This window comes from Nothoprocta perdicaria, unplaced genomic scaffold (genome assembly GCF_003342845.1).
Source record: "Nothoprocta perdicaria isolate Ctin4 unplaced genomic scaffold, notPer1 scaffold_389, whole genome shotgun sequence".
Taxonomy (NCBI): domain Eukaryota; kingdom Metazoa; phylum Chordata; class Aves; order Tinamiformes; family Tinamidae; genus Nothoprocta; species Nothoprocta perdicaria.
Genome location: NW_020455631.1, coordinates 233394 through 259638, shown reverse-complemented (window position 1 = coordinate 259638; position 26245 = coordinate 233394). Strand labels below are relative to the sequence as shown.

The 26245-nt window shown below is 48.4% G+C and overlaps 1 protein-coding gene across 3 annotated transcripts; it reads right to left on the bottom strand.

The window, feature by feature from the left end:
- Window positions 1-26245, bottom strand: PAK6 (p21 (RAC1) activated kinase 6). 3 transcript variants are annotated; one of them, XM_026044861.1, is made up of 10 exons: window positions 26050-26245; window positions 25312-25378; window positions 16600-16808; window positions 11688-12308; window positions 8374-8862; window positions 7673-7806; window positions 4851-4977; window positions 4545-4670; window positions 3771-3905; window positions 1-1808 (listed from the first exon to the last, which is right to left on the bottom strand). In XM_026044861.1, the coding sequence occupies exons 3-10, from the start codon at window positions 16801-16803 to the stop codon at window positions 1641-1643; spliced, it is 2004 nt and encodes a 667-aa protein (XP_025900646.1). In that variant the 5' UTR covers window positions 16804-16808; window positions 25312-25378; window positions 26050-26245; the 3' UTR covers window positions 1-1640. The 3 variants fall into 3 exon arrangements, with proteins under 3 accessions (XP_025900646.1, XP_025900644.1, XP_025900647.1); XM_026044859.1 differs by lacking the exons at window positions 25312-25378; window positions 26050-26245 and adding an exon at window positions 20865-21002; XM_026044862.1 differs by lacking the exons at window positions 25312-25378; window positions 26050-26245 and adding an exon at window positions 18686-18739.

Here is a 26245-nt window from a genome sequence, read left to right as displayed (position 1 = left end):
ACCATGGTCTACAGAGGCAACCTGTAGGCCTAGCAGACTTGATGGCCACCGCCTATGCGCCCGGTATCAGTGCTGGTGAATTCCATCCCAAATTACTTCAAGTAATTAACCACGGCTTCAATTTTGAAGCAGGATCTACAACTGGAGTGAAGAGCAGAGGAGAGAGCTTTTTAACATCTTCTGAAGAAAATGAAGTTACGAGGTTAGTTTCTCGGAGCCAGGAGGTCTCTCCCGAGAATAAGGTAAATTCCGATAAATTTGCTTTGCAGTTTCAAAATGGGATCCCAGTTTCACATGTAAGACAACATCCTTGAGAGCTTCACAACAATACACACTGTTACTGTACAACGTCACAGCCTGACCTAGAGTCTCACGACCTTGACGACCTCACTGATCAAAAAGTTATCATACAAAATATCTAAAGCCATTTAAAAAGAATTGCAAGAGCTGCTTAGACAACAMGTCGCCTCTGAATGTCATCGGAGGGATAGGGGTGGGGAAGAAGGCCATACCGATAACAAAACAGACATCAAAAGTTCCCTTCTCCCTGTGTTTGTGGAGGCAAACAGCAGAGGTGGAGGGTAACCCAACAGTTGCACCATGCAAACAAACATCTCTCTCTTGGGACACAGGTGACAGCTGGAAATTTTTCATTCGCTCTCCTAGAGCATCTCCAAAGTGCTCCCCAACACAACTGCCTCTGAGCAGCCTCTCCCAGGAGCCAGGGCTTAGAAGGAGGTTTGGAAAGAGCTTTGTTTTAGAAACCAAAATACAGGGATGAGCTGTCAAAGATTGTCCTTGTCGAGCAAAATATCTCCCCGCTACAGCTACCCCTGGAGGTTTTGCACRTGGTGAATTTGCAGCAATGACTCTGCTGGGTGGGAGTGACAGTCTTCATGGAGTCCCCTTTGAGGCCTGAATCCAAGGGTTTCCCCTCCAGAAGCTTAAGCTCATGAAATGGATTGAAGATTGACCACATGTTAGTGTTAGTCTTGCCACTAAACCACACACATTCCTCAGCAGAAGAGAAGCAGGTGGATGCAGGAGAGACATCCAAAAACACTATATACACATCACATCTGCTTCCCAGGAACATACATCCAAGTTTTCTAGGTCCACATTTAGCAGGAAGATAAAATCATCTGTGAAAAAAGTCATGAAGGAAAAAAAAATGAAGTCTTTGTGCATTTTAACAGGACCTGTGCCCCAAAACATACCTTTGAGCCAACTCAAGACTCCAGTGTACGACTAATAAAACAACAACAACAAAAAAAAATCACATTTCTCATGGGGAAATACAGGTCCAGCTCAGTAGCCAGCAGGTGAGGTTTGCAGGAGCGTGCAGACATTTAGATGCATCAGACTCTGCTTAGAAGAGCCCTTCTTCCAGAAGAAGAAATTCAGAAGTGGTGAAACGCCCGCTTCATTCTACAGATAGACTTGGTCCTCCTGGGATCAAGCACTTATTGATTGTCTTCAGCAAAAGAGAAGCCACAAAAGGCTGGGGCTGCAAGGAGAACGTTCACATTCATCTTCTAAAAGGATCGCTTATGAGTCCCAAGCACCATTCACAGGAGACCCGAGAGCCCGGTCTCTGGGTTTGATATGGTGAGATTTACTTGCTTGCCCCTCGTGCAAAGTCAGCAGGTAGAGGTTCGCTTGCGGTACTGCTGGATAAGGGGGACCAGGCACTCAGGAAGTCCCGTCTGGAGCAGAAAGGGATGATCCAGGAGTTCTTGTGCCGTTGCTCTTTCCAGTGGATCCCGCGTCAACATCCTTTCCAAGAAGTCTCTCAGCACTGGGGAAGTCTGAGGAAAAAAACAAGCAACCAAGTCAGCACCATAAAGGAACCAGGACAACAGTTTATTTGACTACAGATGGCGGAGGTAGGGAGGATGCTGCACGTTTCAGCTTTGCACGCTTGGTTTTAGGCAGAAACATAACAGGAGACAGGATTTCATTTCAAAAATGTTGTTTGTTCTGAACAGCAACAGTTTCCTGTTATAGACAGTCACATCACGCACACAAGGGGGCTTCTCTTTCATGGGCCCCAGCAAACAAAGACAACAGAACCGCCTGCCTTGTCCTTCCACCTGAGGCCGTTTTGTTTCCCATTTTACTTATAAATTCCCATTATTTTTTGCTTTTCTGCATTTCAGTTGCAAACTTCAACAGACCTCCTGCTCCCTGAAACCCACATACATTGTTTTGAGTGTGAAAGGTTGCTCCATCCAGTCTTTTTCTGGCAGCAGAGTGTAGAAGAAAATCTTTGTCTACATAGAAAAATATGTAGAAAGATTCCCAAACAAGTTTTAAGACTGGTTGCTAAGACTTATTTAAGATTGGTGTATTAGACTGGTGCAGCCAGTCTAATACTTAACAGTAAGAAACTTCAGTAGATAAGAAGAAAAGAACCTATGTGACCTTACTAGGTTTGTCCTTAAAAACATATATGGAGGAGCCCCCAGAACTACTAAGAGGCACTGCACACCTCATGCTGGTGATAATCCTCTGTATCATTAAAATGGAATAAAAAATGAGTTCAGATCACATTTCTTTATTTTAATGGCACTAATGATCCATTTAAACTGGGGGCATTTTCCTGGTGCTGGATAACCAAGAGGTGGATGGTGCGACGCTCTCCACCTTGACCCTCCACTTGGGTCCCGAGGAACCCAGTGACTTCCTGTGATTGCTGCAGGGAGAAGGTACAAGGCAGCCACGTGCAAGTGCCAGCACCCAGCCGTCACTCCGTCCATAAAGCTGCCTACGGCACAGAAAGTCCCAGCTGTGACTTCACAGGGTGGCCATTGAGCCTCCTGCACCCGGGGCTGTGGATCCCAAGCACTGCTGGAATGCACTTTGCTTCCAGGAGCACTGCAAGACTGTAAAAGGCTCTGGCTTTCTATAGGCCATGGTGGGGCCCATGTCTCCATGCTGACTGCAGGTCCTGGAGAAGTGTCCCCAGGCCAGGAATGGCCTCRCACCATATGGAGTCCAAGCACCTGGTGTAGGGTGTGACCAAGGCATTTTAATGGCTGTTGTAAAGGCAAATCCAAACGCCAGCACCTGCTGCTCCAGTGTTAGTTCAGTATCCTGCCCTGTTAAATAATTCAGTTTTAGCAGCTGCGGATATTCAGATTAATTGGAGAGGCCAGAGAGCTCCGAACGCTGCAGAAATTATTTGATCTCAAAGGCTTGCACTGAAATGAGAGGCAACCATTCCAGTGATGACTAAAAAGGTAATCACTGTGCTTTGAATGTCACTGCTAGGGTTTCTTAAGCCACCAAGAAGCCGAGCTCATCATCAAGGCAGCTGCAGTGTCCTGCGTGAGCTCCTCCCTGCTTTGAGCTCTCCTGCTGGGACCACAAAGCAGCCTCTGCACTCCTGAAAGCTGCTAAGCTGGAAACAAGGCCAAGGAGCCTCCCATTTCCTTCCCTAGAAGAGGAGCTACTCCCCTGACATCAGCCACATCCTGACTTTTGCCTCCACCCAAGGCAGCTTTGATTTGTGCTACCAGGTTTTTGCCCAAGTGACCCTTAGCGATTCGAGTTATTTCCCAAAGCAGCCGCTAGCTGTCAGCAGCAGCCCACGTCCTCAGARGCACCAGGGCCAAAGCAGTCACCCAAGAAGCACGACCTAGCAAGACCATTTTCACTGACAGCTTTGTGGGGAGCAGCTATCAGCAGTGACCATCTATGTGACACCCGGCAACTCAGTGTCCTGGTAGGGATCGGCAGGTTCACGAGTGCTTTGCCAGTGTGCTCACCCTGTGGAAGTTCTTCAGCCTGGGAGGTGGACTGTCCCGGAGCCTCTTCATCGCTTGGACCGGAGAATCACTAAAGTAGGGGGGCTCCCCGTCTACCATCTCTATCACCATGATCCCCAGAGACCAGATATCCACCTGTAGGGGMCAATACACAGAGGTCAGAGCCAAATGTCCCTCACTTGGTTTCTTTCATCAGCCTGTTAAACCCCACCTGTGGCAAACGTTATGGGCAGAGTAAAACATTAACCAGCTTAACACTACTGGCTCCCTTACTACAGCTCTGCAACGAGGGCTTTCCAGCCTAGGACTAAGCCAGGACTGTGTGACAAGCCGCAAAGGTCTGCGAGTAACTGCTCAGCTTACTGGTAAACAAACATGACCAGTCTCTTGGCTTTGGCTATAGGGCCACCTTCCCCATAGCTTCAGAGCACCCACCTGCATTTTCTCTGCTCCCCAACCCTCCCTCGGGCCGTTAAGACTGGTTTACTGATCTGCACCATGTCATGTACTGCTTCTTGCTAACACCTGTCCACACCAGGGAAGATACAGGCCCATTCCAAGCTTTAGGAACACAGTGAAGATAAGGTTATACCCTGAATCAGAATAAGCTAGGTTTTTTTTTTTTTTTTAATCCATTTTAGGGAATAGTTCTATTGTCACAATTAAACATGAAGTCACACTACGATCTCCCTTGAGAAGCCAACGGTTACTTTCCCATGACACTTCCGAGTGTTTTCTGCTAGTTCCTGTGGTATTAGGGAAACGTTCCCTTACCTCAGTTGTGTATGGGATCCTTGCAATAACTTCTGGAGCCATCCAGTAGGGAGTTCCTACCAGGGACTTTCTTTTTGGCACATCTTTACTGATCTGAGCACAGAACCCAAAATCAGAGAGTTTCACCTGTACAAAGAGAAAAGCAACCCAGCTTGACAACAAATTTTGAGCAACCACAGAGGGAAGCACCAAAGATAAAGAAGACAAGAGGATAAGGCAGAAACACAGATAGCGAAGTGAGAGGAAATAAGCAGGCAGACAAAGGCTAAAACAGCAGCAGGAAACAAACTGCATATGGACGCTTACCCTGCCATCCAGTGTCAAGAGAATGGAGTCACTCTTAATGTCCCGGTGGATGACACCCTGTGAGTGCAGATACGCCAGAGCCTGTAGCACTGATTCGCACACTGTTGCAATTTGCTCCTCATTCAGCCTGAAATGAAAGAGGAAGGTGCTAAGTGTCCCAGGCTGCCCCGTGTGTGAACACTGGAATCCTCTTGCAAGGTGCACTGCACTGCTGAGCTTCAGCGGCCAAAACCAATTTTGATTCACCTATTTTGACGGCGATAAAATTGGCCGGCGCTTGAGGAGAATTGACAAGAACCAAATCAAGATAAAGCCTACACTTCATCATGGCAAAACCTCATCTGAGGACTACTCCTTGCTGTTGACAGCATTTTTTTGGCCTGACAGTTAAAGCAAGTCTAAGTTTTCGTAAGGCTAATTCAGAGAAATTGCGTTTTAAGCCTTTTAGCTGAGCTCGTGTCGCAAGACGCTGGTTCAAGCAGTTCTGAGCGGCCTGATTGCTTCCGCGTGCCAAGTTGCTGCAGTGACTGCAGAGGCAGCTGGCTCTTTCTTGCTTTATTTTATCTATTAGTAGCTAGGGTGAAGCTATGGCTCACTGGGCACATTTTGCAATCCTGCCCAGAAAGGATCTACAGATGTAATTTGATGGCGAACACCGGGCTTCCTTACAGGTCTCACGCAGCTAGATGACTTGSATACTCTTTGGCTATCTCACTGAATATATACAAGACACTGTAATTTCTGAATTTRCAACTCTGTCCACCAACATGCATGGTGTGACTACCAAGAACCTTATCTTTACAAGCCATTGTTGTCTGGAACACCGCACAGGAAGCCTCGTGATCAAGCGTGAGCAGAAATGAAAGTTCTCTCTTGTAACCGTGGCCTGTGGCATCACACTCCACCCATTCACCCAGACAGACCCATAGAGGTWAAGGGTTTCAGAGGCTCCCTGGAGGACTCTAGTACAGTGCTCAGTTGCACAAACCCAGCTGAGGGCCCAGGAGGGCATGTGGTGCCTCCTCAAATCCAAGTGTGCAGGTAAGTGCAAGACATGAAGYGAGAATGTCAGGAGGAAGGGGCCAAGCTCTTCTCAGGGGTGGCCAGTGACAGGACAAGGGGAAATGGGTGTAAGCTGCAACACAGGAAGTTCCATCTCCATGTGAGGAGGAACCTCTTTACTGTGAGGGTGACAGAGCAGGGGCAAAGGCTGCCCAGGGAGGTTGTGGAGTCTCCTTCTCTGGAGRTCTCCCAAACCCACCTGGATGCCACCCTGTGCCACATGCTCTGGCGGTCCCTGCTCGAGCCAGAAGGTTGGACTAGATGATCTCTAGAGATCCCTTCCAACCTTAACCATTCTGTGATTCTGTAAGGCTGCGGAGCAGGGGGCTTCGCGGGGCTCGTTTGGGCAGACTACTCCTGCACCTCCTGAATGCAGGAGAGCAACCTCTGCACAGGAACCTCTCTAAAGGGAGGCAAGGGCTACTTTGAGCATTGTRGTCTGAGCTCTAAAGAGAGAGGGATAAAAGCCACCCATGGATTTCTCCAGCACAGAACCCAACGGGCCTAGGGACAGGGCTTGCTCTTCATTTCATAGCGCACGAGTGGTGGGAAAAACTGGTACCCTCCTGGACTCTGTGGTTCGACCAGGTGAAATGTGTCTTTTGTGCTTGTAAGGTCTAGGATCTGGTTTCAGATAAGGGTCTGCTGATTGCTAGGGGATTATTTCAATCCTGAAGAGGCAAAGAGTCTGGCCCCACATGCCAAAGTCTTACAGCTCGCTTGGGGTAATTGTTATGGGTATAGCACACCCAATTTCTTGTCTGCAGCAAAACAAGCAGTCAGTGAAAGGCTCAAAGGAAGGCTCCATAGAATTACTCGTATCTAGGCTGCAATCCCACAATACCATTCAGTTTAATTGGTGCATAGGACCTAACTGGACCTTCACAAGCCTCTTCAGAAGAGTTATATTTATAGGTCCCCTGGTTCTACTACTGTGAGCTAAGAGCAATGGAGTCGCACTTGCCCTACAGTGCCATAACCAGGTATACTTCAGGACCACATGGTAGCAGTACCAGTCTGCCCATAATCCAGTTCAGGTTCTGCCCCTTGAGAAAGGCTCATCCTGGCAGGAGTTCCCTATGCCAATTTAAAGTCTTACTGGATTGCTCAGAAGCAGAAAGAAGGGGAAGGTGCTGCAGGGTCACAGGTAACACAAAATCATCTCAGCTGCATCATCGGAATGCTTTGAGAGTGGGACTCTATATAGGCCTTTTTGAGAACAATTGTTGGCCCTTATAGAAAGGCTTTGGGCATTAATAAGTATGAAGTGGATGGAGGTGAAAACAAATTTAGGAGAGTGTCCAGTAGCTGTATTTGCTGCTATCTTTAGGCAATGGAATTTGGGATGGGGTCCAGTTCTCAAGGTTCTGCTTCACTTCTCCAGAGCAGTTAGCCACAAATTCCACCTCACTAAGATTGTACCACAGATTATTTCTGGGTGGTATTTCAGTTACTCAATGAGTTTCCTGGCCAGAATGGAACAGATTTAGCACATGATACTTTTTATGCATACTGCATTTTTACAGAGAAGGTCATCAAGTAAATGAACATTGGACATGTGAAGAGACCAGTGCTGAAATGTACTCCTTCTACATCAGAAGTATTATCACATATTTCAAACAAATCAACAGTTATAAAGCATAGTGGTTTGAGGGCATCAAGCTCTCTTGGAAAAACCATATCCCCAAAAAACCTCAACTCTGCCGCTCTTGCCTCTCAGGTGGGGCCACGTGTTGAGGATTCAGGGTTCTGCTTCATACCTGATCTGCGACACAATGTCTGTAAGGGCTCCCCCCGGCAGGAATTCCATGAGCACCCAGAGCTCCTCTCCCACTAGGTAGCTCTTGTACATCTCCACCACGTTGACATGTTGGTAGTCCCTCATTATCACCACCTGGAATAACACAAGGGACACGGTTCAGTACCACAATGTCACTACCGAAACAGTATCTTCCTCCTCACAGAACAAGCACCAGCACCCATTGAGCACAACACCCGGCTCACACCGTCACTCGATCTCTTGGTAGTAGCATGAAAAGGAAGATGCCTCTTGCTCATCCTTTCTTTTTACTCCTACATCCCCCATGGCTTTCTGGTGGACACAGAACCCTAGAAGGGGGAATGTCAGGAGGAAGGGGCCAAGCTCTTCTCCGTGGTGGCCASTGATAGGACAAGGGGCAATGGGTCTAAGTTGCAATACATGAAGTTCCATCTKCATGTGARGAAGAGCTTCTTTCCAGTGAGGGTGATAGAGCCCTGGAACAGCCTGTCCAGGGAGGTTGTGGAGTCTCCTTCTACGGAGGTCTTCCAAACCCGCCTGGATGCCACCCTGTGCCACATGCTCTGGCAGTCCCTGCTAGAGTAGGGGGGTTGCACTAGATGATCTCTAGAGGTCCCTTCCAACTGTAACCAGTCTGTGATTCTGTGATTGAGAACCCCTCCATCTCCTTGCTGGACTCACCTCATTAAAAAGGAGCTCCCGGCGCTGCTGCTTCCTGAGATCCATCATTTTCACCGCCACCTGTCGCCCCGAGTGCTTCTCTCGGGCGATGCAGACAATTCCGGTGGAGCCCTCACCGATTTTCACATAGTTCTCCAGCAATGTCCGCGGGTCCCCTTGGTCCACTACCATTCTCAGGGCAGCCTTGAACTGCTCGTGAGTCACAACAACGGGGTCCTCGCCAGCTGAGGGCCCTTTCACGGCCGAGTCCTGTGGAAGGTGGAGGTTGCTGGAACTCGTCTGAGTGGGCCGGGTTCGAGGAGACCCCGCAGGCGATGGCCTGCCCTGGGGCAGYGCGACCACCTGCTCCGTTGCTGGGSATTTCTGAGGGGTCCCGGCCTCCGAGACAATCCTGGGGAAATCAGCGGCGGGCGGATYGGGTGGGAGCGACTGTGCCTTGGCTGTGAGGCTGCGCGGGGAGCCCCACTGCTGGGGCCTGAAGGGGGCCAGCTGCGAGAGGGATTTGTGACAGAAGYAGAAGAAAGGAAAAGTGCTGGTTAGATTAACAAGGCCAAGTCACAGAGAGCAGCACGCAATGCCTCGCTGGCCTGATGCCTTTTGTAGCAGACTGGAGTAACGGGCTCTAGGTTCTTGTCTCTGTACCTGCGCACAATAAGCTGTGACACCCTGGGGTTTCAAGAACCAGGGACAGAAGGATGTGTGCTAGATGTGTGCTAGAGGCATTTTAGGAGAGGACCCTGTCTTCAGTGAGCTGGATCTTAAGGGAAAAAAAAATAAAAAGCTGCTAAAAAGCACTCCAACCTTGCCACCTGAACATGGGGAAGCTAAGTTAGAGACAATTYGAAAATCCTGCATCCCTCCATGCCTCTGATGTTCCTATACATAAAAGGAGAGGAGGAGTCACGCCAGAACTGTGAGTTATTTTGATATCTTGGCCTAATTCCCTTTGGGTAATTATGCTCTGCCTGCTTGGAACCTCCTGCGGGTCCCTGCAGAGCACAGCGGTTGATCGGATGCAGAACGAGCCTCCTGCTCCCAGAAAAGCCCCACAGACCAAAACAGCTCCAGGTGACACTTGCAGCTCTGGCCACCTGAGCAACTCATCCAGTCGAGGATGGATCATCAAGGACTCGACTCATCCATTTCCACCTCCATATGAGGAAGAGCTTCTTTCCTGTGAGGGTGACAGAGCCCTGGAACAGGCTGCCCAGGGAGGCTGTGGAGCCTCCTTCTCTGGAGGTCTTCCAAACCCACCCTCTGCCACATGCTCTAGGTGTCCCTKCTGGAGCAGGGGGTTTGGACTGGATGATCTCTAGAGGTCCCTTCCAACCTCAATCATTCTGTGATTCTGTGACTCATGATGGGCCTGCAGTGACGCTGACTCCTTCTCGAAGCCCTCGGGGCTCCCTGGAGACTTCCCACTCCTTGAACTAAGCAGGCCCGGCCCTGTTTGCRCTGCGGGATCTCGTGGGGCCGCAGCCGGAGGTAACGTGGCTTCAGGATACGCATTCCCAGCTCTCCCAAGGAGCACGATCCRAAATGCTAATACTCGCCCTGCCCCTGTTGACTAATTAAAAGTCAACAACGTCTAGCACGGGGAGGAAAGTTAGTGGAGCAGACAAGGCAGCAACTTCAGAAAGAGCAAAGCAGCCATTTGTATCACAGGACAAAATAAAAACTTCAAAAGAATCAGCCTCTCTGTCTCACAAAACAGACAGGGCGTTAATGCAAGTTAATAACATGGCACTGGGAACTGAAACCTGCCAACGGGGAGGTTTCAAAGAGCGCCCTCATTTGCCCTGTCTTGGAGAGAAAGTAATTGTGTAGCATTTAATTACATGCACTTTGGGTTTTAATCAAGGGCTTTTGACAACAGTAAAATCTGCAGAAGTCTAACACGGATATGGCTCACACCCCCATTCCCTGATGTGTGGGGATGTGATTCCGTAGTTGCCAGAGCGTACAGACCCATCACCACTCCCTCCCTCTCTCCCCCTTTATGGGCTTCCTGCGGTGACACTCTCAGAGAGTGGATTTAGGTCTTCCCCAACGCTCTTCTTTTTCCCCTCCTGAGCCCCAAATAACAATAACAAATGTCCTTATACAGCCCGGAGCGTGTGAGAGGACCCGGCACGTATGCAAGCTCACACAGGTCGGTCCTCCCGCATGCAAGCCTGGTTTCCTGCTCTGGTAGCTTGTCAATCCCTGTCTGCCAGTTTTCAGTCAGTAAAGGTGCGGAGATGTTGTCAGATGTTGCCAGATGTTAGCGGAGGGCTAACCTAAAGATAGGCCCTGAGTCCTCCTGAGGGCTCAGGGAGAAGCCTCCAGCTACTACACCTCAGCCTGGAGTCACTGCAACGGCATGTTGAGGTTATTTGCACTACCCAAGACCTAAATTCCTTCCAAATTTTCACTCCCAGGATGGGCGGCCCCCTCCAAAGGCAGATCTGAGGGCTCGGAAAGCCTCGCACCTAAACACAGCCCGCACAAGTTCCTGGGCTGCRTATTATCAGAGCAAGTCCCACCCCAGAGCGGGGCAGAACAGTTGCATTTGTCAGGCCAGTGGTTCTTGCCATCGTCTTCTGACTGTTAGAAATGAGCCCAGCCTAACCTCGGCCTAGGGCAGCTTCTGCAAACCCAAGCCCCCAGCACCTGCACAAGGACATCAAGCCTTGGGGCAGCCTGAACTGAAGGAGGAGCAGTGGCCTGAAGAGCTGCATCTCCCCTCCACTAGCAGGAACTACGGCTTTCCTCCTAGTGCAATAAAATCGGAGGGATCCATTCACAGGACATTCTTCCTGGGGGAAATGTAGCTATGAGCCCTGCCAAAAACCGACACTTGGTTGACAGTGCTGTCAATGCAGACGTTTCTGTTGCAGGCAGRTTGGCCAACACAGCTGTAACCAACCAAGTTTGCCTAAAGAAGCTCTCTCCTACACAGACAAAAGCATTTATTGCCACTGCGAGTTATGTCAGGTTCTCAAATAGCAAAGGCACATTTATGTGAGTGCAAATGCATTTAACTTAGGCTTTTACTGCTTCAGAAAGGCAAAAATGAAAAAGGCACCTCCCTCTTTCCCAACCTGGCCTCTCCAAGTGCAGCTCTGCTAACAAGCCTGTAGATGTGGCAGCAAACCTGGGCCATACTGTGAGGCTTACAAAGACTATCTGCTTTCTCTGCTTTGGCCAGAACTACCTCCATTCCATCACTACTCGTAGTGCTGACGTCATTGGCAACTAAAAACGTTGAGGGGTGTAAGCAAGAAGCTCTGGAAATGCGAAGCCCCCCAGTGCACACGGTTAGAAATACTCACTGCCTTTATCTGCAGGGAAGGGCCCGATCTGTTTGAGCCGCCCGACGAGGAGAAGACACTTCGAAGCAGCCTTCTCTTCAAGCTGTTTTCCCGGGATTTAGAGCTGGGACTGCCCTCTCCCACGGCCCTGGAGGCTGCCTGTGCCCCGGGGCACGGTTGAGGCCGGGCTTCCGAGCTCTTTTTGCCAGGGGTATCACTCTCCTCCCCAGGCAGTGCTGGGGCCTGCTGCGAAGCGGCGGCCCGATGCATGTAGTTACCAGCAGCACCTTGGAACTCCGAGGGCCCAAGTGACTGTGCTTTGGCCACCATGCCGTTGGCATGGGACTGGCCATCCAACCTGGGCTTGTAATCCGGCCACATGGTCTGCCTTCGGGTTACCTTGGCTCCGCCGTTGCAGTTGAGGTAGTTTCCATATCTGTCTGCCCAGTCTCCTTCTGGGCTCTGGAGATACATGTCCGGGGGCCTGTCCTCGCCCAGGAGCCCAAGGGACTGAGCCCTCCTCCTGCTCGTGGGGCTCCTTCCCCGCAGCGTGTTGGAGCTGATGGCAGAGAGCTTCTGGATGTCGCTCAGAAGGCCAGAGATGTAGCCTTCCACCTCCACGGTGCTGCCYCTCACCACTGTCTGCAAACAGGCAAAGTGAGGAGAAGCCAAGTTAGAGCTTGGTGACCCGCAGGTTCAGCGCATCCCGACAAAAAAATCCACTGGCCAGGTACATGCAATGGCTGGGAGAGGGCTGGCTCTTTTCCCTGGCTTTTGCTGCTCTAGGAGCACAGAGGCAGCCCTGCTCCCTGCCAGAGCAATGAAGCTCCTCTGCTGCACCCACGTGCTCTGGGGCAGCATAAGAGCAAAGCTGGGGGGCTTTAGCACTCCCCAGCTCCCTGTGCTGAGCTCCTGCTACGCTTCACCACTAATTTAGGCTCCGTAGGCCCCCCCAGACAAGGTTCATCTCTCCATAACCTCATCCCCAGCCTCCTTCAGCCTAGCTGTGCTTTGCTCCCATTTTTGCTAATGTGCCTTGCTCCCAACAAACAAAGGCCACAGAGTTCCAGCACCGCATCTCTCCTCTGTCCTGCCAAGCCATTAGCATTAAGAGAGCTGAACAAAGGGTCACTGCAGCTCGCAGCTGCCTCATAAGCAAACGGTGAGGAACAAGGCTGCCATCCAAGCARGTGACAGCACTGGGCAAGGAGGACACTTAAAGCTGTCACTATATTCTGTAGTCTTCTATGTGTTTATTTGGGAGCTGAGGTGCATGTGGAAGCTTTTTTAGTGCTGGCAACCAAAACACTTCATTTCTTCACGGAAATTCACAGCCTAGGATCACTCCTACTCTCTGCCTGAAAAAAATCCTTCCCTGGGGTGATGGCAATCTCCTGTTTGCAAACTAAATGCCAGGGGCCTTCTAAGGAGGCTCAAATTAATTAAACCAAGCCTACTATTGAGCCGGTGCAAACCAGCATCTTTGGCAATTTCGTGCCACCACGGTGCAGCCAATGGGCTCCGTGTCCAGAAGTGGAAGGTGGGGAAGGATTAGAAGGATTTTGTCCAACAAAGTGAACAAAAGGGACAGTTCAGCTCATAGCATTGCATACACATTGCCTGCACTGGGACATTCCTGCTGTTCAATGTTCGTGTAGCAACACACCTCCTATCCTGTGTGTGTGTGCGCGCACCTTCCTGCCCAGCCCAAGCAGCTGGAGGGGAAACAAGCTGCTCAAGACAGGGACTCCTCAAACTGGTTCCATGGCTTTTGCGCCAAACCTGACAGGGGCAAAATAACAAAACAGCCAGAAACCCGACCTCAAAAATGTGCCACAGGGGTAAGGAAAAGTCTTGTGGCCATTTGAAATCACAGAAACTGAAGGCTCATTTCAGCTTCTCTCACTGTTGCAGCTGGTGAGGTGTATAAATAGGTGAATTGAAGCAGGAAGAGATGTAATGTCCACATCCCCAAGGCACAGAACACTCACCAGGACACCCCCAAACCCTTCCTCGTGCTTGCCCAGGGCAGCATTCGCTTACAGTTCAATATTTCTACAATTAGGAAAAAGAATAACCCCAAATTAGAAGAAATCYCCAACTTGAGATCAAGATCTGATCCAACTAGCTTTCCAAATTAGYTGAAATATTGTCCAACCTGGTCTCTAAAGGAAAGTTCTCCAAGGACAGAGATGCTATCGCCTTTCCAGACAACACATCCTAGAGGTCCCCTCACCCCCTGGTCAAACAATAAGCGATATCTTTAAAAAATAAAACTCTACTTTTACAAGTAACAATGTAGTCTCCGTCAAAAAGAAAAGGGGAAAAAACAATGAAAGTTGAATTCGGGACTCTGTCCTCTCATGCGTTTTTAGTGATTGGAATCACTGAGCAGGAATTTATTCCAATGAAGTTTGGCAGAAATAATCAACTATGTGATGCAGTCTGACAGAGTATTTGAACTTMATGGGAAAGCAAACCAACAGTACAAGTTTAACCTCTGCTTTGGTTTTTTGAAGACAACTGCGTATTCCAGTCCTGTTCTCCAGAAGGTTTGYGACTCCTCTCAGCTTTTACCAGCTGCAGGTTTAATCAGCTTATTCTCTAGCCCATCATTCAAGTCATGGATGAAAGTGCTGACCAATACTGGAGTGGGCACAAACTCCTGTAAATCTCTTCCTGCATATTTCTTTGATGTCAGCGATACCTCAAACTCAAACTTGGATGTATTTTTCCCTTCCTACTTAAGAAAAATTCCCCTAGTTTGCTCTAGGACTGTTATAGATGACACTAGCAAGAACCTCACTGAAARTCAAGATACAGGAGATCTAACATTCCTTCCTGACCCTAAGCCTGGTACCCTGTCACTGAAGGAAACTGGGTTGCTTGATATGATATGTTCTTGASAAATCCATGCTGATTGCGAGCTATTACCCTGTAATCTTCTAAGAAGTGCTTGCAAATAGATTGCTTGCTTATTTGTTCCAGTTTCCTTCTGGAAACTGAAATTATTCTGACCAGTCTGATCTATCTTTCCTTGAATTTCTTAGGCCCAGCTGGCTTGAAAGTATCTAACTTAGCTAAGAAGTCTCACGTAAGAGACTTTTCTTATTCCAGCCTAAGTTCTCCCTCCTTTGTGCTGCTCTTCATTGTGCTAGCCTACTGATCACAGTCAACCTTTTCAATAAAGACGGAAGAAAAATCATTAAACATTTAAGCCTTCTCGGTGTCATCCATGATTAGCTCTCTCCCACGATAAGCATGAACCCATTCTTTCCCTCGTCACTGTCTTCCTCCTCCTCCRTGCACCTGTGATCCATTTCCTTAGTGCCCTTCAGCTCCTTTTAGAAGAGCAGCTCTCTTCCTGTGTCTTGGCCTTTCCGTTTTGTTCTTGTATCTATTTCTTTTTTACTTGCCCTTTATGGTTTGCCCTAGTTTCCACCCTCCTGCATCCTCCTGCAGCATTTTACACTCGTTACAGAGCTCCTGAACTAACAAACTTTGGCTCTTATTACACATCCTACACCTCCAATGGACATGAGGTCCTATCTCCTACTCCATTTTGAACCTCCAGGTAGTTCCAGATCCTTATAAAAGAGGGATAATACCTCCTCCCTTTTTCTTTAACCTCTTCATCCTCGGCAAGTATTTCTTAAACTCTTTAACCAGTGTTCTGCTCAAATATCCTGATGCGCTATTGAAATTCTAACTGGGATTTTGCATGAACACTATACACTAAAAACTGCATTCAATGCTAAACATCCAACAAGTTGACAGTTATTTTGCTTTACATGCTTCCAGAAATCCAAGCAGTGATACGTCTACTTTACCACCCATCCATCAGATTGTAGGCCCTGATGGGTCTTCCCACAGGTGAACAAGACTTTAAACCCAATAATTCTGTCACCTTCTTTCATTGCCTTTTTCAAGAGGTTTTCATGAACTTTGTGGTCTGACCTTCTTCACACAGCAGGTCCCTACAGTCACCTACAAACACACCRTCTTCTGATACAGACTATCAATTGCCATCCAAAGAAGATAACTGTCTAAATTCACCCACGTTCAAGGATCAGTGACTCGTTTCTCCCTAATGAAGGACTTGTTCGAGAAAAAGTGTCCTGACTACTAGGTCTCACTTTCTATATAAACCTTCCTCATCTAAATCTAACTTTAGTTTAGGGTTAAYCGTGCTTCTTCTCTGGAGTTTCCTTCTCTGGAGGTCTTCAAAACCTGCCTGGATGCCTCCCTGTGCCACATGTTCTAGGTGTCCCTGCTGGAGCAGGGGGGTTGGACTAGAAGATCTCTAGAGGTCCCTTCCAAACTCAACTGTCTGTGATTGTGTGCTGAAAGGCCAGCAAATTAGGTTGAGTTCTCACTCAGCACTAAAGAAAAAGCTAAATTCCCTCTTGCATTTGCACTATTCAATGACCAAGAGCAAGCCAGAACCCAGCCACATGGATCTCTGTCATTGAGCCACCCCTGAACAGCAGGTTAGGGCTACCCAGCTCTCTCCCACTCGGGCTTCCCTGTCAACTCCATCATCAGCCAAACGGGCTCACCCACGGCAATGACAAACATGCTAAAACAGGTCCCTCCGGGAACTCCCCTCTTCCTTTGGCTGTACACAACAGCTGACACATCCCAGTCCTTGACAGACACCATGAGAGCTTTCACAGGTCCTTGCTTCAGTGGCAGCTGCCAACTGGAGCGCTGAGCAGCCACAACACCACAGTTAAGGACATTGTTCTCCTTCCCTATTTCAGATGAATTCACTGTTTCTCCAGAAGATGATGGTGATATCAAAGCCAAGTCGCTCTCTCATTCACTGAATTCCTTACCCCGCCTTGAGTATGTWTTGGGTAGTGGGATCATTGCCTCGACTTGGGCCTCCCCACTCATCCAGTGAACRGAAAGATGATAATTTTCCTCTTACCTTCATAGGCTGGAGTTGCAACCGGGTGATCCTCGACGGGTCGACCACCGGCTTTGGCCGCCTTAGAGTATCCAGAATATTCTGCCATTGAGGTGGAAGGCCCACAAATTTGCCTTCCTTGGGGTCAAAAGAAGTGTGGACACGGTGCTCAAAGTTCTGTGGAGCTGAGATCTCAGGGCGTTTCTTCTTCTTTTTGCGGAACATGATGCCTGGAATCAGAGAGAGAAACCCCATCAGTGCTCCTCAAAGTAGAAGAATGACCTGCCTAGTCAATAGCATTATATATTAGTTATATTAATTAATTGTATTATGGATATCCTCCAGTGACAAGCACTTCAACAGCGTAGATGACATGACCATCTGCTTTTGGCAGACGTGGAAATGGAGACCAAGAGGGAGCAATGACTTGCTCGAGGCCAACCAGCAGCTCAATGACTGAGCTGGTTGCAAACTTTGGATTTCTGACGACCTTTCCAGTGCTTTATCCACTGTGAAATAGTGCTCCTATTTCAGAAATAAAATAAAATAAAATAAAATAAAATAAAATAAAATAAAATAAAATAAAATAAAACAAAATAAACCCACTACCAGCTACTCTAACTATGGCTGAGCTCCCACTACTTTGTTTCCTTCACTTTTATAAATTTTTGTCTAGCATAAAACTTAAACAATATGGAGTAGATATTGAGATACTGATTTACATTTTACAGGCTGGTCCTTAGTGTAAAGGTTTGTCTTCAGAGGCCAGCCTGTTAGGCAGCACTGATTTAGCCCACTGAAGAGGGCTCAGATCGTCTTCTCACTGGTTATTTAGGTCTACACAGACTAAGTAATATACATTTGAGTCCTATTTAAAGGCGAGTTGCTGCCAAGGGAAGAGGTRCCCAAGACTCATTATGGATCTGTGTTTTTCTAGCCTGAAAACGGGGAGTTAAGGGAAAAAGAGAGAGGGAGAAGGAGAGGAGATTGAGGGAAAACACACTCTGTCAGCAGGTAGCTGAGGAAGCTAAAATTAATAACTAAGATTTCTTTCCCTTGGGGGCTGAGATACACAATTTATGTGAACAACCACAAGCCAAAAACAGCTAACACTTGAATATCCCCAAGCATGGGAGGTGTTCAAAAGCTCAGTTTAGACCTTAGAGCCTCAAAAAATTAGATGTAGAGAGAAAATAAAAAATACTTTGGAGCCTTCTTGAAATTGGGAAGATATGAAGGAAAAAGCAGAGCAGGATCATGTACAATCCAAGAACTACAACCATGTTATAGGGAGACAGCTTGCATAGCTGGAAGACTGTGAGGACAGGAGATAGGGAAGGAGAGAAGAAGGGAGGGAAGGATGGATACAACCTCTTCAGATAAGACAGACAGGGGAAGAGAATCCCCTTTCCATGAATGAGCAGCTCGGATGTAGGGAGATCTCCCCTCGAGAGCCAGGCTTTTCACAGCAGCACCGTGGTGGAAGGATGAGTGATGAGGTGCCTAAGTTGAAACACAGGAGGTTCTGCCTGGAGAGAGGGAAACCTTTTTTTTGTAATTAAGGATAGTCGAGCACTGGATGAACAATGGGTAGCATGGATTGAGGTAAGCCCAAACGAAAACCCAGTGCCAAAACATTTTAGGTAATTCAGTGCTAAAGCTCTCTAGCTTGAGAAAAAGCTGTGCACCTTTAGTTCTACCATGAAGTATAAATTGCCTGAAAGAAAATGTTTTATGCTGTTCTCTTTCCACCAACAAATTTCTGCTTAGCCATCTATATCTGGCCTTCTGGGGCAGAAAGCCTCTAGAAGGGGTTTCAGGTGCTATTAGAAATAAATTGTGTGAATAAAATGTGTGAAATTCCCACCTTGTTTTGGACAGAGTTTATAGGCACTAGAGTATCTATTTAAGCCCTTCTTTGGGATTACCTGCAACCACGATATACAACCCTGAAATTACCTTCCTCTTCAGGTTGATTCTGCCTAGGGTTCTCATACAATAGCTGTTTTCCCCACAACTTTCATTTGTTTCACTATTTAAAGACAGTTTCCACCAATCCTGCATGCAGTTGTCCATGTTGAACTTAACGAGGTTCCTCTCCGCCCACCTCTCCAGGATGTCCAGGTCCTTCCGCGTGTCCGCGCAGCCCTCCGGGGTATCGGCCACTCCTGAGGTTTGGTACCTCAGYGGTCTCGCTGAGGGTGACACTCTCTCTTTATCCACGTCCTTGATGAAGAAGTTGAAGAAGTCTGGACCTGGTGCCAACCTCCCCCTAGATTTTGCACTGCTGATCCCCCCTCTCCGAGCTCTGCCATTTCCCTGGGTCAGTTTAAACCAGGGCAGTAGATCCCTAGTTGTTCAATACAGGAAACACTGACTGTGACCACCACCTCTGGGCCTTGCAGTTCTAGCTCATGACTTGCTCTTCTAATGGACTGTGGGATTCTAGCAAACACACAGGAGTAACGTGAGGGCTGCCATGGAGGTAGGGACRTGTTCTGGTCACTGCTGAGACTGAACAATGTTTCCCTGAGGTTAATTTTGCATTAATATTAGCACTGACCTTTCACTAATATTGCTTAAGGGGAGGCATTGTACAGAGAGAGGTGCAGACGACCTCCTCCTTGACTCAAGTCCTTGACTTGACTTGGGTTTTTGCCACCTTCTTCATGTTTGTAGGGAGCCCTTTTCCCCTTGCAAACCCCTTGATTTGCCAGCATTCGGAGTGCAGAATGCATAAAGCAACAGCACGCCTTGCAGCAAACACACACACACATTTCTAGGAGACCCTGGCCTCAAAAACCAGCACACCTTGTGCTACTTTCCTTCCTGACTACACCCCTCATTCAGGAACCTGCTAGAGATGCCTTATAGCTGAAAAAAAAGGAGCGAAAAAGGCCAAACAACCTTTCCTTAGAAAGCACTCCAGTGGAAATCCAAGCATGTTTTAAGGGAGAGCTTATGGGTAAGAGGCAGGCAATCCTGGAAGGAGAAGATACTGTAACAGCTGGTGGTGCCCAAACCATCTAGCCCGACAGCTGGTGATGCTGAGGGGCTCCTACAGCCTGTGAGGAGGGCAGGAATTATGTCTGCARTATTATACGTGGTGCCTCCGTTCCTCCTCGCTGACTACACGTCTGTCAGGACAACTACTAAATCCCTGATCCACCAGAACAGGGGCACTTCCAAACAGAGAGAGGCTACTCTTTTAACATACATCTTTCTTTCTCTGGCTGCTGTTACAGCACTCACAGCTTYATTCTTCAGCACATCCCCATAATACCAACATGCTCAGGGCAGAGCACTTGCTGGCTTTCAAGTTGACTTATGAACTGCTTCAGGTGGTCAGGGGTCTTGTAAAATGTGCTCTGACAAATGCCACAACCAGGAGCATTTGTGGTATCGTTATCTGCGTATGAAGGGGCCTGCTGCTAGCTAAACCACCAGATTAAAAAACGTTCCCCGTTAAAACCCAGGTGATAATTCGGTCCCAAGTAAAACAGGGGCTGCGTGCCAGGATACCAGCTTGCACAAACACCACATCTGGCCATTCACTGTAAATCACTGTACTTGTCAATCAACACCTGGAACACACTTACTTCCCATGGACAAAAATGTACTTCCTAAACCCAGGTAGAAGCAGCTACTCAATTCCTGGACAATAGCAGGGTGACTAAGTGACATGGCCTGCACCTGCCTCATTGATTTGTAGCAGAACTCTTAAAAGCAGCAAAATGCAATCAACTGCAAACATAACGTGCCCTCAGACACCTAATGACATTGGCTTTACATGGTCAGCATCAATCTTTGATCATAAGGACGTCTCCATATCAGACAGGTGGTTTGAAGCTATGCTGCATTAAGAGCAAATAAAATTCATACACTAAAAATAGTTATTTGAAATCCAGTGGATTGCARTAATCTGTGTCGCGTTTGCCTTTCGTCGAGCAGGTCTGTATCTAGCCAGTCTCCATCCACTTTGTGCTTTGCATGCAAGGGCTATTTACTTGTATTTCCAATACCCGCCTAGCAAATGTTTAAACAAAAACATAAAACAGGCTGTTTTCTGATCCAGGAAGAAATTCCTAAAGACTATACTACACATATAAAATTCCATTTTGAAAATCAAGCCAAACCTGTATTTAAACGCAGGCAACGTCCCTTTAACGTAACAACGCGAATAACAGCGACACTGATATTACAATAATCTGCCAGACTCCAGTTGCTCGCTCACTGCTGACAGCTGCATAAGAAAGGTTACAAGCAGAAATAATAAAAGTCACTACCACAAGGCACGAGCGGTCGGAGATGGGAATGCTCTCAGCCATCCATTTCTGCTGCCTGGGAAACCACGTTAGGTTTCTTCAGCTCCAGCGAGAGCCGCTCCTGGGTGATCCAGTTCCCAAAGCTGTCAGAGCTGCCAGCGAGCAGGAGGGGGGGAAATATCCCTCAGCCAGCAGATCCCGAGGAGCAGGAGGAGGGATCGGAGGCGAAAGGAGGAGCAAAGGGAGAGAAGGGTCAGGCCCAGCTGGGAGAAAAGGGGTGGGAAGATGAGGGATGGCAGAGAGGGAGGAAAAGGAAGGCGGCATCGTGGGGAGCTGGGCAGCAGAGAGGTGCAAGGGAATAATCAGCCCCACTCTGAAATCAAGGGCATGAAGGTTATCAGGAATGGCTGCTCGGGAGTTCCAACAGGCAAAAAAGGTTTTGCTCTTTCTGCCTCGTCTTCACCCTCCACACGTACAACTACACACCCAGTAGTGTACGTATATATAAATATATACACTGTGCTTATATGTTCTCATGCACCAACAGCAAGGCGGCAGAGAGCTGCTCCCTGTGACAGAAACRGAGCCCTCCTTTGCCTCCCCCTTGTTGCCACAGCAGCTGAGATCGCCCCTGGGTGCCYATTCCTCCGCTATCATGGGTCTGACCCAGCTTGCTGCATTCCTGCCTCCCTGGCCAGGAGATAACGCCGGATGCCTGCCTTGAAGCGAGCAGTTCCCATGGATCCTAAGCACTCCCCCAGCTGAGATGCCAACCTGCTCAGGAGAGACAGGGCTGGAAGAGAACTGGGATCCTTCCTGCAGGACCTGCCCCACACAGAGAGTTCAGGGCCAGATGATGAAGAAGGTCCCGGAGAGCTCAAGGATTAAAAGGAAAAACACACAAATTTGAGGCTCTGCTCTACAGCTCTCAGACATGTAATACGTTCTGAGTTGGGTACAAGCTAAATCTGCCACTGTCAAAGCACGGTGCTGGCGTATGTGCATATGTTCATGCATATGCATGGATGAGGATGTATATATGGCATTTCGCTGCATTTCAGACCTCTCAACATCCAAGTGTTTGCCCTCCTGAGTACTCGGACATGATCACTGTTTATAACCAGTCATGGGCACTCGCAGCATTTTACAAAGAAAAACACCAGGCTCCTTCCCCAAGGAGCTCGCGGATCCAGAGCTTTAGACAGCAAGAAATGACAACCAAGGAAGGAAGCAGGAGAAAGAAAACGGCCTGGGATCTGATGTGGTATCAGAACGTGCAGTGTCCTGTGGCATTGGCCCATTCCGTGGTCACTGACAACGTGAGATCCAGAGCTGCTGGTTTATGTTGCTCGCCTCCCTGGGTGCCGTTGCTTCCCCATTTCCAGCCCTTTCCCCGCATGCCCCTTTGGGCCCCCTGCCCCCCGAGAGCAGAGCTGGACATCCAAGTAAACTGCTGTAATGCTCTAAATCCTGCGCAAACACACACGTGAGCATGCAGATTAAAGCTGCATTAAGCTAAGCTCAGGGAGAGACATATTTGTTATGTTGCTGGGTTTAGTTTTGCCAAGGGAGAAAAAGCACACAGCCACTCGATGTTTTTGCCTCCAAGGGATGGGGTGCAAAGGCTACGGTGCTGCCCCATCCTCCCCTGCCCCGTTTCTTTGCTTGTAGGCTGGGACTAAAGCCTGAAACCCGGCCAGTGCTTATTCCTAAGCTCATTTTGGGTGCTGCTCAGCGACACACTTCTAATTGTGCTTTAGCCCTCCTGAATCAAGTTGGTCCTGGGCTGCCTGCAAAGGAAAGACTTGGTGGACTTTCTGGAACCAGTTCAGGCACATTGCATGTGCTCATGGGCTGGTCCCCTTGCTAAAGACCACTCCTTCCCATTGCTTACAGTCTCTAGGAAATCCCAGCTAAAGCCACCTGCGCCAGGTTCTGTGAAGACAGTCCCCGCCCTCCCGAATATTCATCTAAACAGATGAAAGGGAAGGGAAGGGAATTATTAGCCTCATTTGCAGKCGAGACAGAAAGAAATGACTCTGCCGGTTTCTTCCAGGCTACGTCTAGAGGGGCAAATGCAGAAGAGCTTCCAAGTGCCTCTCCCGGCTGCTTTTTAGCTCGGCATCAAGGCCAGATGCAGGCCCAGCAGCCCCTGCCTTGCATGGGAAGAAAACACAGGTGTGCAGGGCCAGCGGGAGCAAGACGGGCACTGACCACATGCCTGGTGTTGACACTGGCAAGTGGGACAAGGCACCGACACGGGCACCAGGAGGGCCCCAAGCTAGGCTGCGATCCCTCTGCTTCACTAGTGCGTTCGCCTCTTCCCTGTTGGTGTTGGCTTTGCAGGGAGGTCCCAGCATGGGTAAAGCTGAGACATACGTCGCTATAATGCTCGCGTCCCCCTTTCCTGGCCTTTTGGTGCTTGGTGTGGATATACCGTGTCACACGGTGCTGCACTAACACTTGTCTTACACACAGGCTCCTCTGTCCCATGTCCAAAAAGAAACTGCGTTGATTCATGTGTCTTACTTGACGTTGTTCTGCYACAAAGGATGCACACAGGGTTAAAAACAAGAGGCTTTGCTTTGCTGTTAATCCACAATATGAAGGAGCTTCAAGATGGTGGAGGGAAGAAGRGGGAGAGATTTGTGGCTTCAGTCTCTACTGTCTCCTGTGGCAGTTTATAGCACCATTCAAAGTGAGCATAAGAACAGAAAACAAGACTACCAACCACCATGCACTGTCCCTGCCAAAACTCCCAAGAAGAGCAATTCTCCTGCATTAGACATGAGGTGATGTCAGGTGAGGAGAAGGAGGCCACATGTGGCACACAAGCTCCCAGGGTGCGATGAGGAGGCCACAGAGGGAGCCCCTGCTGCTTTGAATGTGGCCYTCGGCCTCCATGTCCTGCAGCCCTCGCTCAGCACCGCAGCCCTCTGACCCGCATGTCCGGATGCCTCCGGCGCACCAGGTTACAACAGGGAACCGCAGAATGGTTGAGGTTGGAAGGGAAGCTGGGGGTCTGGGCTGCAAACACGCAGGACACCTTCCTTGCTGTAGGGCTGAGGAAGGCTGGGGCCGAGCATGGAAGATGCAATGGGTTGGACTTTCTTCCAAAGGGTGGTAGAAACAAAGACTTGCTTCCTCCTTTGTGGCCATGATGCCTACCAAAGTAAGGCAAAGCTACAACTGCTGCCAGCAACTTATGAGGCAGGTGTTATCTCCATGGAATAACTGGTAGGAAAACTGCAGCCTAGGCAGTGGGCCCTAAAACAGATTACGTAGCCCAGATTAAAGCCTGTGACTTGGCTGACGCTCAGTGCCTGACTGCTGCCACTCCATAAAACCAACCTACAGGGCAATATAAACCATAGCAAGCCAGACTTCATCTCCAAGGACCATCAGCTCTTCTGCTTAGTTTGGAAAATACACCCGCCAGGAGTATGTGCCTTTCCATTACTCCCGGATGTTAAACCTGCAGTGGAAGTTAATCTACCATCATCCACAGCTACCACTCTCCTCCTCAAGAGTTTATAAAATAAGCTGATTCTTAACACTGTACGTTCAAATGGCTCCTCCCTCAGGATAATGTAATTTTGTGCTTTTTTTTTTTTCTTTTTTGAGGGGAACCTTTTACAGCTTTTAGTCCTGTCACTCTAGGCTCACGCTGTGTTCTTATGTGAGGCAAACGGAAGATCTACCTCAAACCAACAGCAATACCACTAATGATCAAGTTTCGTTGCTAACTAGACACAATGTTTTGCATACRTACAGACCTGATGGGCAACTCAGTGTGATGAGTCCTCAACACACAGTGCTGTTGTTACACAAAGTGCAGAACCTGGAACCTCACTGAGCTTATTCGTGCAGCTGGAGCTGGCCAACACATGCTCTTTTAGGCAGTTTGTATAATACAAGTAAAAGAAAAGTCCTCCTTTTGTTTTTCTATCCTGAGCCAGAACAGCCAAACCTTTAGAGTGCTTCCACTTCTTGTGAATGAAAATCATTTTGTGGCCAGGCAAGTCTCTGTGTTGCCCTTCTTCAAGCCTTGGCAATAAGTCCTGAATATACTTTCCAGGTGTAAACATACACACAAGGTTGTACTCACACCCATCCTGAACAGGAACAACTCATCAACAGGACGAGACTGGCCACCTTGAAGCACTTACTAATGCAGCGAACTATTTGCTGACAGCTCTTGCCATTATTTGATCAGCTGTCTTTGCTATTAGATACATAAACCATTGCTCACGCTGCACATGCAGGATGCACATACCAAAGCACTATTGAACGCAAGAGTTAACATATAAAACAAGACTAAGCAAGAGGAGAGGGCCATACAGCAGTGGGCCTTTCCGCACAGCTCTGAAGGGGCTCAGCTGATTTAGACTTTGCTAAAGAGGAAGACTCTGAAAACACCTCTTGCTTTATGTACATTCCCCAATCCCACCTGGGACCTCTCACTCACCAGTCAAGTACTTCTTTTCTGTTCTTTTTCAGTATTGTGTCCCCAAATGCATTAAGTCATTAACACCCTGGCAAAGAAAAAGGCAAACACATTAGAAAACCTTAATGGAGAGGGCTATTTTCTACACCTGTGAGATGAAACGCGTGTCTGTGTACATTGGTTATGCTTAGCAAAAATAATTAAGAAACAATGCCCAAGAGTATCAGAGAGGGTAACTTAAAAGAGGAGTTTGGCCAGCTTTCATGCAGCCACCCCCGCACCTGAACACTCACAGCCCCATGCACGCCCGGCTGTGTCAGCGCCGTTCAGATGTGCTGAAAGCATCTTGGCTCACACAGCGACCACAAGGTCAGCGATAGAGACCCAAGAGGTTTCAACTGGTGAGTCAACTGGATTTGTGTTTTTTTCAGAAGATATGGCAAGGGGCCTTGCAGATAGGAGAGGCTTCAGAGGAGATAGTGCTAAGTCTCTCGCAAAGGCAGCGAGCATGCACGTTCCTGACATGTTGTCTGCTTTGCCGAGCATCATCGGGGGTAACTTTTAACCCCTTCCCCACTTCAACGTTCAAGAGCACCATCCTTGCAAGATTAAGCTATGCATTTTTCCTCTCTCCTTTCCTTGTCATTCTGACTGTCAGTAGGTTGCCACATCCCAGACAACACAGACCCACCTTGGAGACCCCAGAAAGCAAAAAAAAAAAAAAATAAATAAATAAACAAATAAAAGGCAAGATCTTACTAGTGGTCCTGCTGCAACAATGTCGGTGGAGGACAAGTCCAAGCGAGAGACAAGAGAAAGGTCCGCAGGGAAGCTCTCCCGCTGCCACGCTGTAAAGCCGATTGGAAGACCGTGTTGCTGGGCTATAGGAGCAAAGATCAAGTCAAGTCCTTCCCAAAGGGATCCAGCTCCTCATTTTTCTTCCCCTTCAGAACCA